The following is an 11,817-nucleotide window of genomic DNA, read 5'->3' as shown; positions in this document are numbered from 1 at the left end:
TAGCTGGTACTGCGGCACCTGCACGTGCATCAGAAACAAAAATCAAGACATTTTCTGTTATTTTGACCATGGGGACGGAAACAATTTTGGAAATTAGCTAGTCCATCTCCCTGCCAATGGAAAAATGAGAACAAATACTCCACAGCTGCTCCAGCCACTCCCATTAAAATCAGCTAAATAGCCCTTCTAAACCATTTTGGCTGGGGTCAGAGGTTGTTTTTGGCTACTGTATTCCTGAACTAAGCCCACCCTCATTCTCTGGAAACAGGATGTGAAGTCATGAGCTCTAGAGAGGTCTCCGAGGGATTCAGCATACTGTATCCATCACCCAGTTTTAGCTACTTTTCCTTTTTAAGCCACAAAGTTAATTCCCAACCAATCCTTTCTCCTTGCCTGCTTGGAGCCTCTTTCCTACACAGTCAGTTTGTTCCAACGTCAGCATCTTAGGCATTTGGATTTTCCCCACATACACTGCTCAGAAGGGATCACAGGACCCGATGAAGCTTTGGAGTATCTTTTTTCTTTACGGCAAGGCTGACAGCACCTCGCTTTAGCTCTTTGGAAGCAGAGATCAGATACAGCAAAACCAGCACAGTAAGGAGGGGAAAAGACAAGATGCTTATCATAAAATAGGCAGCAGGGAATATCTCTGCCACTGCTTGGCACAGGGCTCCTTCTACACCAGGAATAATCCTCTCCCTACAGAAAGCGAGGCTCCCATTAGGGGACAGCAGAGGAAATCTCAACAGAAGATTCACTACTGCAAAGCCACGGAAAGAATTCAAGTCCAGACTGATTTAACAGGACTGAATTGGTTTGCCTGGACCAATTAATGAAGAGTCAAACAGAACTGGAGGCTTCATTTCAGTTAACTTCTTGTCACCGGAACAGCCAGGCCTGTAAAGTAGCAAGCAGCAGAGATATGGCGGAGTGTGGGTATTCTCCATCTTCGGGCCAGGGAGGTGAGACAGAAGGATGGCATTACCTCCCTCGGCAGCATTCACAGAACTAGAAAGGTTCACAGTACTCTGTCCCCGCCCTCGGACAGGGCCAGCGGGGACGTAAAGTCCTACAACAGTCCTGCATCCCCACTGCAGAACCCCACTGAGTGAATTCCTCTGGGCAGCAGCTGTTCCCTCTAACATGGTTAAAAATTGTCTTCCCAAGAACAACCCAGCACCTGTGTCATGCAGACACTGTACACAATCTTTCAAAGAAGTCCGCTCTCTTGTGCTCTAGTGCCTGTAGAAAGCCCTGGATTCTCTCCTCCCGCATGGCAGTGCATTTCTGCAACAGTGTCCGTCGACGCCGGGAATCTCCATGGGCTCCCCTTGGAGAGCACCCCTCCTGCTGCAGCTTCTTTGTCACGTAAGCCTGATCCCTTTCCATCTGTTGTCGCCTCCTTTCCTCCATGTAGGAGTCTCTGGCCTTCTAGAGTGAAAAGCAGTAGATCGTTAGCACTTTACCAGGCCTTTCAGCTCATCTGTGATACAGATGCAAGGCAACACAGGTTATGGAAAAAAAGAGCCTCTGCTTGGCCATCAGTCTGCAGGTTCAATGAAGGGTGGCTCTGTGTGCACCTCCTCCACTTTGAGGCAGCCTGCTTGATTGGTTATAAAAAAAAAAATACAGGGATATCCTTCTGGACCTTCTCCCCAAACACAACTCTGCTCACAGCACTAACTCCTAGTTATAACAGCTAAGGGTCATGAGAGATTGTGGAAAACCCTCAGATATCAGAATCAGAGAGGAACAGCATACAAGAGGACTTTCAAACCACAGACATGCACATAAGCTATCCTCCCCAGTGTCATCACAGAACCTTTGATCCTATTCACATAGCAGCTGAAAGGTTTTAGGGGATTCAGAACAATGATTTATGGGGCAATTCTTTGAGCTGACTATCAGGTATTGAGCTAATCGGCTTCAGTGAAAAAGCAAGAGTGGGCTCAGAATTCCCAAATGCCTGTGATCTAATAATGTACCAGCTCAAGACACAGCAGGATGGACAGGAGAAAGGTAAAAGCTGTAGCTATCCTTGCCTACCCTTCAAGTATTTGAAATATTTTTGCAGAACATCACTTTTAGATTTCTTCTTACTGCTCTTATCCTAGCCTGCAGCCTCCAACAGCAAAAACACATCTGCATGCAGGAATATCAAGCTTTCATTTTTAAAGAGAGTAAAACTGGTTACTGTGACATAACCTGACACACACACTTAGGAAGTGCTGGCCTTTCAAATGAGCAAGAAGAAATAATTATTCTAATGAGAGCCTGACTCACTCTTCACCACACTTCCCCTGCGCCCAAGTCAGTAGTCTATGCTCCGGCACTGTAAATTAGCTTTTGTTGTGCTGGGAATGAGCGCAGAAATATCCCTAGCTACAGAGAGCCCACCGAACTGACAGCACTCCACTGCCATAGCTCTGCTTATTTGAAATGCAAAGATCATCAGCCTGCCTAGCATAAGACTTCCACCCTTGGACAAAGTGAAATTCTGTCTATTCACCAGAAAAGACCCAGTGTGATCAGCTCCGTGGGGCAGGCTTGCCAACCAACATCTGCATTCTCTCCCTTGGTCTACCATGTATCAAAAGCAGGTTATAGCTCAACCTGGGACTAAGCAGTGAGCAACAACCAGCTGGCAGACCCCCTCGAGCAGCAGGCTAACTGGAAAATGAAGGTGGCTGTTAAACATGATGCTGTTTGATTTGATGGAAGGATCTTTTGTCAGATGCCTCCAAATCAAGTTTTTTTTCTGTAGTTTGTCAAACCTTCCATCCAGCTGCCTATCCACACTGTGACTGCCTCCAGCATCTTGAACACGGCAGCACACTCCCAAAGTAGACACAGCTGCTGTCATACATTCTGGCTTCTCAGCAAGTCAAACCCCTAGCCCCACTGTTCTCACTGACAAGCAACCCTTCCACCAAGGTAATTTGTTTCAAGAGCTCCAGATACTTTTGGCTTTCAAGATCACTTATTTCAAATGTGGAAAAAAGCAGCTTCTTAATCTCAGCAGCTCCATTGGGTGAGAAGTCATCCCTTCTGCACAACTGGGCTGCATCCCTTAAAACAAGGGCAGCCTCATAAACTGTGAATAAAGTGGGTTTCACAGCAAGAAAACTAACCAAGGAACAGATCTGGCTGATAAGAAACCTCGATAATAGCATAGCATGAACACACGTAGGGCCACAAACAAGAACTAAGAAAGATGAGACTAGCTCGGAACAGAAGAGGCCTTTCTTACCCATCAGAAATTAGCACTAGGAACAAAATCAGAACAGTGACCTTACCATTCATGACAGAGGCAAGGCTAACGTCAATGACAAACACTACTGGCTTTTTTTGCTTTCCTCTTCATGCAGAAGGTGAATTGCCATTAGTTGTATTAATACAATGAATTGCTCGTAGGAAAAGGGCAGACTTGGGGCAGAAACAGGAATAAAAGAGCTTAAAGACGTGGCGAATTTGGATGCTTCCAGACTTGACTGGACCCAATTAAAACCACCCATAACCACGACTGTCTATAATCTCTCTGACAACGCTCAAAGGCGAGCAAGATCCCTGAAGGTAGAAAAGGGCAATATAATGCTTGTCTTAAAAAAAAAGGACCCAAATAATTACAGAACAGACACACTCAGCAACCAGATATGGTGCAGGTAAGAGTCACCACACTGAGTTCCTCGTCCTGCCAGTTACTGCTGCCTCTGCGCCTACAGGCTGCTGCCCCCCAGATTTCCCCAGAGAGCAAAAACTCCCAAATTTGTTTTGCTTAAAAATAGCCAGGTTACTAAGGCACTACTAAATTGTCCAGATTTATCCGAATCAGGTCAAAGAGAGCTCATGACAACAGATCTAAGAGGGGAGGAACAATGACAACCAGCAATAGGAACAGTCTCTTCAGTAGGCACATCTGGACCAGTAAGAGGACACTCCTCCAGTGTGTCACAGCCCAGGCAGCCTCACTTCAGCTCCCAGAAAGGAACCTCTAAACCCACTTGTTACAACCCTAAAAACAATAGCAGAGTTAGAGGAAGAGCATGCAAATTCTCCCTGTTCATCCCAGAGTGAATTTAACAGTCTTTGCTTAAACTATTGCTGAAGTGGTTTGAATTAAACTGGCTGATTTTGCCCCGTCGTAAACCAGGAGTGCTTAGTAGTTCTGTCCTGTCAGCTGAGGAATGGGGACAGACATTTCCAGCTGGTGGAGTGAGCAATGAGCAGTAGAGACAGCGGTGACTTCAGATACTTTAGATATTCCCAAAAGTAGAGGAATCTGGCCACCCACTAAGATGTTGTAACAAGCCACATGGGTACAGGAGAAGCAACGCATCTGGCATTAGCAGCTACTGAAACAAGATGTTAACTAACCGCACTAAATGAACAATTCCTCTGCTCCCTCTTTGCAGGCTTTCACCTCATCTCCAGCACCTTGTTGTGCAGATAACATGCTGTGCTGAGCTTTCCATCTCCCTAAGACTCCCTTACCTGTAAAGCATTGTAGTTCATCTGGAACCGAAGGATAGCCTCACACAAGTTCCAAAAAGTATATTCTGGCCACAAGACTGACTGGAACACCAGGCATGAATGAGAGGTCTGCAGAAAGCAAGATCACCAACAGTTTAATCATCTAGCGAGGGAAAAGGCATCAAGATGCAGATCTGTTGGTCAAACTACGCCAGTTTCCCCACAAAGATTTTACCTAGGCTGTGTTATCAGATTATACTTAAAATGAAATAAATACCAGCCAGGAGAATTTGAAATTGCACAACATAGAGCCTTTCCAATTAGTTTTTAATGCTGGGGCACTAGTCATCCATTCCTGCAAAGATACCGGCAGAATTCTTTCTAATGCTTATGCTGGTCTTCACAGAGATACTTTTAATAGCTTAAGCATCACAGGCATATAATAAAACTAAAATAGCAACACTGGACTACCAAAGGCTGAGTTAAGGGAATAACAGATGAATTGAGGATCAGGACATGACATTTAAGCCATTCATCAAATGACATCTCATGATATTCCTTGCTGCCCACTCATGGCGTTTAAAGTGCTTAATGAATCTAAGAGTTGTGGTGCACTGAAGGTATCCTAGAGCTGAAAGATGCAGAATTTCAATATTTCAATCCTGTTTTTGCCATGGAGTCCCTCAAAGTTTCAGGTAAATGTGCTCCTATGACCATTACTACAATGTATAAAAGGACTCTGCTTGACTCAAAGTTGTAATGATACAGAAAATCTTAGTGTCAATTCTATACAAAAAAACACCATAAGAACATTTTTCTTTGACAGCAGAGAATCATTCTGAATAGCACAACGTCCTCCTGCTTTGGGGCTGTCAGGACACACACAACTGCTAGTGAAGGGAAATTTGCACTAACACTTGGGTGTGTGAGCTAGCAGAGGGGGAGCAGAAGCACACACATTCCTCTCTGCTGTTTCTGCTGTAATTCGTGGCACAGGAAAGGAGCATTATGCCAGCCAGAATCACAGAGCACTGACTTCTTCAGTAATGCTTCATCAGTTACAAGCTCAGTCTCCAAGACACCGCTGCCAGGACTCCCAAGGGGAGCAAGCGAAACGTTAGTTTGCAGCACTGACACCCACCCAGGATACAGGTGGGCCCAAAAGTACAGGGAGGAGAGGGAGATGCCTTGGTAGGCAACTGCAACTCAGGCCAGACAACTTCTGTGAACTTGCCAATTAAGCAAGTTGGAATGGGAACGTTTGATGTGGTTGCCTAAAGGCAATTGGGTTTTGGCTCCAAATTGTACAGGTAAACCAAAATGTTAGCTTTAAGTAAAACAGCTCGACTCAAATGTTCTCCTGGAAAGTTTGGCTTACAAACAAGTCAATATTGCCTAGCACAGGAGAAAGAGAAATAGAAGCAGCTGTAACTGCAAATACATGAACTTTGTACATGTTAAGAACCCACTATGTTTTAGCTTAGCAGCCTAGTCATGCTGATTTCACTTTGCCATACTTAGAACCTGTCTTGCAGGGTCTTGTTGTCAAACTGAACAAGTGTATTCGTCTTGAAAGTCAAATAACCTTCTGAAACTATGACAAGTCAGGCATATACATTACATTACATGTGCGTTACAGGGCTACACGTCCAATCCTACAGCTGACGTGCGACAAACGCCTCTCCGAGGACTCTAGAATTCCTTCCCGGGATTTCCTTATCCCAGGAGACATATTGCCAGGTTAAATTAATCAAAGCCAAGAATTTACAAATCAAATGAGGAACTACCTAAATGTGAGAAGAGGAGCAAAAGGATGAGCAATTCTTTACTTCCTTAACTGCTGTCAGCTAGACCAATTTGTGATTTCTTAATGTTTTCAGGGTGATACAATTTCAGACTTGCACTGCAAGGTATTGTAGGCAATCGCAGAACTGCAAGAAACAGATTCCTCAGAGATGCCCCAGCACTCAGTCCATCCAAGAAGTTACCTAACCCCGGGCAGAGTGACTTTAAGAGCCCTCATGTCACCTCATGCCTGGAGTCAGTAGAACACACACAAAAATGGAATATTTCAAGTAGAAAACAAAGACTTTACCTGCCAGAGCAAGAAATCACTCAACCGAACCTCTCCAGAGGTTCGAATCAGGAGGTCTGGGTCAGGGGAGTTGTTGGTGTACAGACACTTATCAAGCAACGATTCAGACACATCACTAAGAAAGACAGATGCACCTTATTAAGATCACTTTCCTGACCTGCCAGAGGTGGCACTAATAAATCAGAATTACTGAGGGGGTTTTTTATAAACACAGGACTGTAGACTAAAACTGGGTGGTGGAGCTGTACCACAGCCAGTCATCAACTCGCTTCTGATGGATGCGGCTGTCTGCTCCACAGGCTATTTCAAATGCTCTTCCAGCCCCCCATGCTCTTTGAAGCAAGTGGTGGAACCAGACTGTGAGGACTTCATCTGGAGCAGCGAGCAGAGTGCTAATGACTCCATCTCCTCTAGGGTGGAGAAACAGTTCAGTATTCGTGATTCATCTGTTGTTTGACCTCACAGCTAAAACTGCCAGTCAAGCAGCCAATTGTTGGGGCATAAAATCTGCCTTCACATTTAAACTCACTTAAAACACAGACCTAATTTCTCTTCTGTCTTGGTTGTGTATCTATCACCATGGTAACTGAAATAATAAAAAAATCAAACATTGCATAGTAACTCGAAGTCATTTCTTCCAGTCATACTGGTTTAATGCGATCTATTTGAAAGCCACTTGGCTTCTGAGAGGTTATTAATAAAGCACAGGAGGTAAGAGAGGCAGTCAAGCAGTCTTCATCTATGAAGCCTCACACAGAAAGGCAAGAGTTACCTGGGTTCAAGCAGTCCTTGTTCCACTCCCCATGCCATCTCCCTGACAGCATTGCTGATTTCATGCCTCGATGTGTATGCAAAGCAGACATTTAGAAAGCATCTGAAAAGAAGAGAAAGGTGTGAAAGACTAACCTAAAGGAAGATGTCCAGTAGATGACAGAAGAATATCTACAACAGTTCTATGCAATTGTAGGACAAAGCGAAAAAGGTGTAGCACATCTGCCAAGTCTCAGCTTTCAGGTAGAAGAGGAAGACGTGAGGCATCAGCTACTTTAAACTGTGCGTTACTTACTTGTTGTAGTTTCTAGTTGCCAACACAGCTTGGGCAATCAGCTCCTGAATATCCAAGGGCAGAAGTGGCAGGTCCCCAAGGACACGGATACATACACCATGCTTCTTCAAGCTCTCCCTACACCCAACAACGAGAGTGAGGACTACAGAAAACAGATCAGTCGCTACTGCACAAGTGCCACGTTTGCCTTGCGTAACATCCACCAAAAGAAAACAACAGGCATGTAGCAGGCATAGCTTCAACAAAACTGAGAATTAGAAAAAGGCAAAACAACCAAATATTTTTCAGGTGTTGAAAGCCTGCTTGGATTTGATCATCCCGAACCACTCCATAAAGAGAAACTGACCATTCCCCATACAAGTTCCTGAGGTACAGACACAGCCAAAGGACTAGAAAGTGATCACAGATTAGGCATTCCTATCTGAAGTTATGAAAATCCATATGGAGAACTTAGAATACAACCATAGACTCCGGGCATCTATAACTAATCAAAAATTAAGATGACTAATGGTCACGCATAGAGTACCACAACTACTTTCTGGTGTAAGGAAAGATTAACATATCAGTGAGGGTGGGATGGGGGTGGTGGAGTGAACATCAGATGAGACAGGAAATCATCCATGCCTGCTATAGCTTTATCCTGAGCAGATAGGACACCCCATAGGATCTTACAGGTTCCTACTGCTATTTGTCTGGTGCTAGGAACTCCCTGATGAAGGGCTGCATTGGGTAGAAAGCACGGAAATGGCCTCTTTGAATCACAGTGTACCGCAGTGCTCAGATAGCCCTGATCTTCTCAACTTCTGCTAGCACACACACGCTATCCTCTCCGTTCTTCCTACCATTCCTTCCTAACACTACCGTTCTTCCAGCTGCGTTCCCCCACTGCCTTTCAAATTTACTCCAACCAGGTAAGGACCCCTTCCACGCACCACTCCGCACCAGTCAGGTGTGGGGAAACAAATATATCCACTGAGCAACAGGGCACTTTACCACCACTCCCTGTTCACTCAAACCTGTACTAGTCCCATCTACATGCAATATGTGAACTAGTTCTCCAACAAGTGACTTAAACACACCCTGTGCCCATAAGTAAAAGTCAAGTTACTGCAAAGCAAGTTGCTAACTAAACTCTGATCTCCCAAGAATACTGTCGGAAACTTTAAGACAAGGCTTTGATACTTCATGACAACAAGGCATTTAGCACTCCAGTGCCAAGCAGGAATTTCTAATTGTGCTGTGCTCATCTGAAAGCTGTAGTATTCCAAGTGTTTGGATGGGATTGCTGCACAGTAAGCCACATGATACAGACACAAATCTGGTGTGCTGGGGGCCTGTGCACGCTCAGGAGCTGTACATCCCATCCAGGTAGGCAGAGCCCCCAAACACAAATCTCTAGCTGGAGGTGGAGAACAGCTTCCTTCATTTAACCCATTTTCACAATTTCCAACATCCCTTTAACGCCTCTTAATCATGTTCTGCTTTAGTTCCACCCCTGTGGGATAGAGACATGAGAGGATTCTTACTGTTCTTCCAGTAGACGGCTAAATTTCTGTCTTGCCAGATCCATTAGTCCATCCACCTCCTCCTTGGAGCGTTTAAAGTTTTCAATACTAAAGGCATAAACAGTGACCTCCCGGATGCCTAGATTTAAGCACCACCGTAGTGTCTGCAAGAAGACAAAAATATAGTGGAAAACAAAAATCAGACAATCAGAGAGGTCAGCAAGACCCAGCTTCTCCACCGCTAAAACCTTCCTGTCTTTTCCTGCTATGCTAAGACTGGATCAAATGAAACAACCATCAAGAGCTGACAATGAAACCCACTTGATAAGAATGTCAGATTCATCTTAAAGAAAGGAGAAGAATATCACTATCTAAGGATGTGAATCCACAAGAGATATGGGACTAATCCAGCCAGGGAAAGCACTTCTTGTAGATAACATTAGAAATTATATAATGCCGTACCTTTCAAGATCTTTTCAAAGAAATTCAACCTGCTTCACAGAATTAAAAGCTTAAAATATCTGCCTTGCAGATCTTGAATTGAGTGTAAAACAGAGGGGGAAAAAATAGCTGATTAGAATAACTCTGCAAGATAACAGGAGGAGAAAGGAGACGAAGTTTGGAACCCTGATGATTAACATCAGCTCCAAGCACAGGCCTGACTCCGGTGAAGAGGAGGAACACAATACACCAGTCAAGCAGGAAACACAGTCGGCTGGTAAACATGGCTCAAACTTCCCATACACAACTAAAAGGCAGCAAACATCCTTCCCACCTGGGCCAGCTTATCAAAGCCTTGTGAGTGCCCCTGCTGTCTCTCCACGTGGCACTTTTGGGCATAACGGCGATTGCCATCCATGATGAAGGCAACATGCTTGGGCATTGGACCTGCCTAGAAAATAATGAGAAACACAACAGACCAGAAAATTAACAGCCAAGCTGGCATCTTGCATTGCAGGGAGTTTAGTCCCACTGTTCCTGGCACCACTGCCTATTCGTAGCAGTCCAGTGTGTATCTCCCACCTTCAAGTCTGGAGCTGGAAAGAATAAGATGCTAATTACTTCTTTGTTAACCCCAGTTTAGGCTCTCTAAAAAGCCCATCAGTATTAACAATTGCTTAAACTGAAAAGCAACTTTATCCTCCTCGTTTCTATCAGAGAACTGTAGTACTCCGGAGAGAGAGCAGCGCTGCCACAGCTACCCCTCTGCAGCCATGGGGGAGGGTGCACGCAGTTTTATGCTGCTGTTAATTATTTTTTATTTCAGAGTTCAAGGTCATTTTCACAGACACAATTAACTTAAGAGAAAACAAAAAAAGTCATGAGACTTTCCCCCACTTAAGAGGAGTACTCCTTTCCACTGACCTCATTATGTCTGCACAGACCTTTCTGAGAGAAGGGCAGCAGCATCAGTCTCAAGACACCACTACGCAAGGACAGAATTTTCCTGGAACTGGTGAGTTATTATTCTGCTCAGCAGAAACTCAGTTTCATTTCTTACACTCGTAATCCGACCATCTTGCTTCTCTTCCTCCTCCTATGCCCTGCCTTCATTAGCAAGGGCACAAAACTGGAAGCCTGGGAGTGTAAGCTCATTATTGGCAAGCACTGCCTACGGCCTTGCTCATTTGCAAGACTAAGCTTAAGTAATTTTCCATCTCCGAACACTGTTTAGGGATGTACATCCAGTGCCAACATTAATATGTACCCTTTTGGTAGCAACACTATCTTTCTAGAGCAGAGCAGTCACAGAGACAGTTCCACTCTGAACCCCGATGAACCTGCCAATTTTTACCACAGGTAACCAAGTTCATCCCTTACCTTAATGATGTTGGCACAAAATCTCTCTATGATGGTCAGCTCGCCTTCTCTGATCCACGACATGTCTTACCGAGAGCTCCTTTTCTTTTGCAACAGGAAGATGAAAATAAAGGGGTTAGAGGTACAGGAGATTCTGTACTCTAAAGCAACACTACAAATAATCACCTTGGAAAAATAAGCTTTGATTAGCTCCTTTGGAGCCTTTTAATCATTTGTAAAAGTACTCTGATAAGCAGACAATGGGGGAGCTCAGAAATGAGCTCTGGAGTTTTCCAGCTATATGTCAGAGTGGATTCTGCACTAGTAAGTAGCAAGAAAAAAATATTACCACATCTTCCAGCCAAATTAGCTGGTGAGTTGGTGCAGACCCACAATTTGGGCTACCACCAGGCGAGTCACAGGGTGGCAGCAGCACAAACTGACCTTCAATGCTTTTGTGTTGGAGTTCTTGGAAACCGTTTGAATGAAGCAATCATCTACCTCACCAACTACCCTGCACTCATGTCACCACTGATAGTTCTTCTCCATCACAAGTAGACAACTTTAGCTTCTGAAGCTGTAAAAATATTGGTTTTTACCATATTATCTGCACATTAAATACTAAGATCTGGTCTGAGCTAACAAGATAGAAGAGTTTGCTGAACTTCCACGTTAACCTTCACTTCTCTCAGCTAGGAACCCCGAGAGCCATGGGCAAAGCAGCTATGAAGAGAGAGCTTACGGGGGCAACAGTCCAGATCCAGCCACCTGGCACCCATCCAGGGATCCAAGCAGATTCAAGTTACACTGATTGCATTAATTTTCTGCATGGGCCTTCTCTGCCTCTTCCCTCAGGAAGGGATGTCTAGCCACAAATGCAG

At 44.5% G+C, this 11,817-nt stretch overlaps 1 protein-coding gene across 3 annotated transcripts; it reads right to left on the bottom strand.

Moving 5' to 3' along the window:
- Nucleotides 1–921: 921 nt before the first annotated feature.
- Nucleotides 922–11,040, bottom strand: DHDDS (dehydrodolichyl diphosphate synthase). 3 transcript variants are annotated; one of them, XM_010296578.1, is made up of 8 exons: nt 10,958–11,040; nt 9,912–10,028; nt 9,158–9,300; nt 7,632–7,748; nt 7,338–7,439; nt 6,566–6,680; nt 4,492–4,599; nt 922–1,431 (listed from the first exon to the last, which is right to left on the bottom strand). In XM_010296578.1, the coding sequence occupies exons 1-8, from the start codon at nt 11,018–11,020 to the stop codon at nt 1,186–1,188; spliced, it is 1,011 nt and encodes a 336-aa protein (XP_010294880.1). In that variant the 5' UTR covers nt 11,021–11,040; the 3' UTR covers nt 922–1,185. The 3 variants fall into 3 exon arrangements, with proteins under 3 accessions (XP_010294880.1, XP_010294881.1, XP_010294882.1); XM_010296579.1 differs by lacking the exon at nt 7,338–7,439 and having other exon boundaries at nt 10,958–11,037; XM_010296580.1 differs by lacking the exon at nt 7,632–7,748 and having other exon boundaries at nt 10,958–11,037.
- Between the last annotated feature and the right edge of the window lie 777 nt (nt 11,041–11,817).

This window comes from Phaethon lepturus, unplaced genomic scaffold (genome assembly GCF_000687285.1).
Source record: "Phaethon lepturus isolate BGI_N335 unplaced genomic scaffold, ASM68728v1 scaffold53591, whole genome shotgun sequence".
Lineage (NCBI taxonomy): Eukaryota > Metazoa > Chordata > Aves > Phaethontiformes > Phaethontidae > Phaethon > Phaethon lepturus.
Note: the sequence above shows the minus strand (reverse complement) of the source record. Positions and strands in the feature narration are given on the sequence as shown.

Coding starts and splice junctions, on each gene's coding strand:
- DHDDS (XM_010296578.1), bottom strand. CDS start 11,020: ATGTCGTGGATCAGAGAAGGCGAGCTGACCATCATAGAGAGATTTTGT. Junction 7,440..7,631: donor GCAACTAGAAACTACAACAA/GTAAGTAACGCA, acceptor TCTTCTTTTCAG/ATGCTTTCTAAATGTCTGCT. Junction 1,432..4,491: donor TGAACTACAATGCTTTACAG/GTAAGGGAGTCT, acceptor TTTTCACTCTAG/AAGGCCAGAGACTCCTACAT.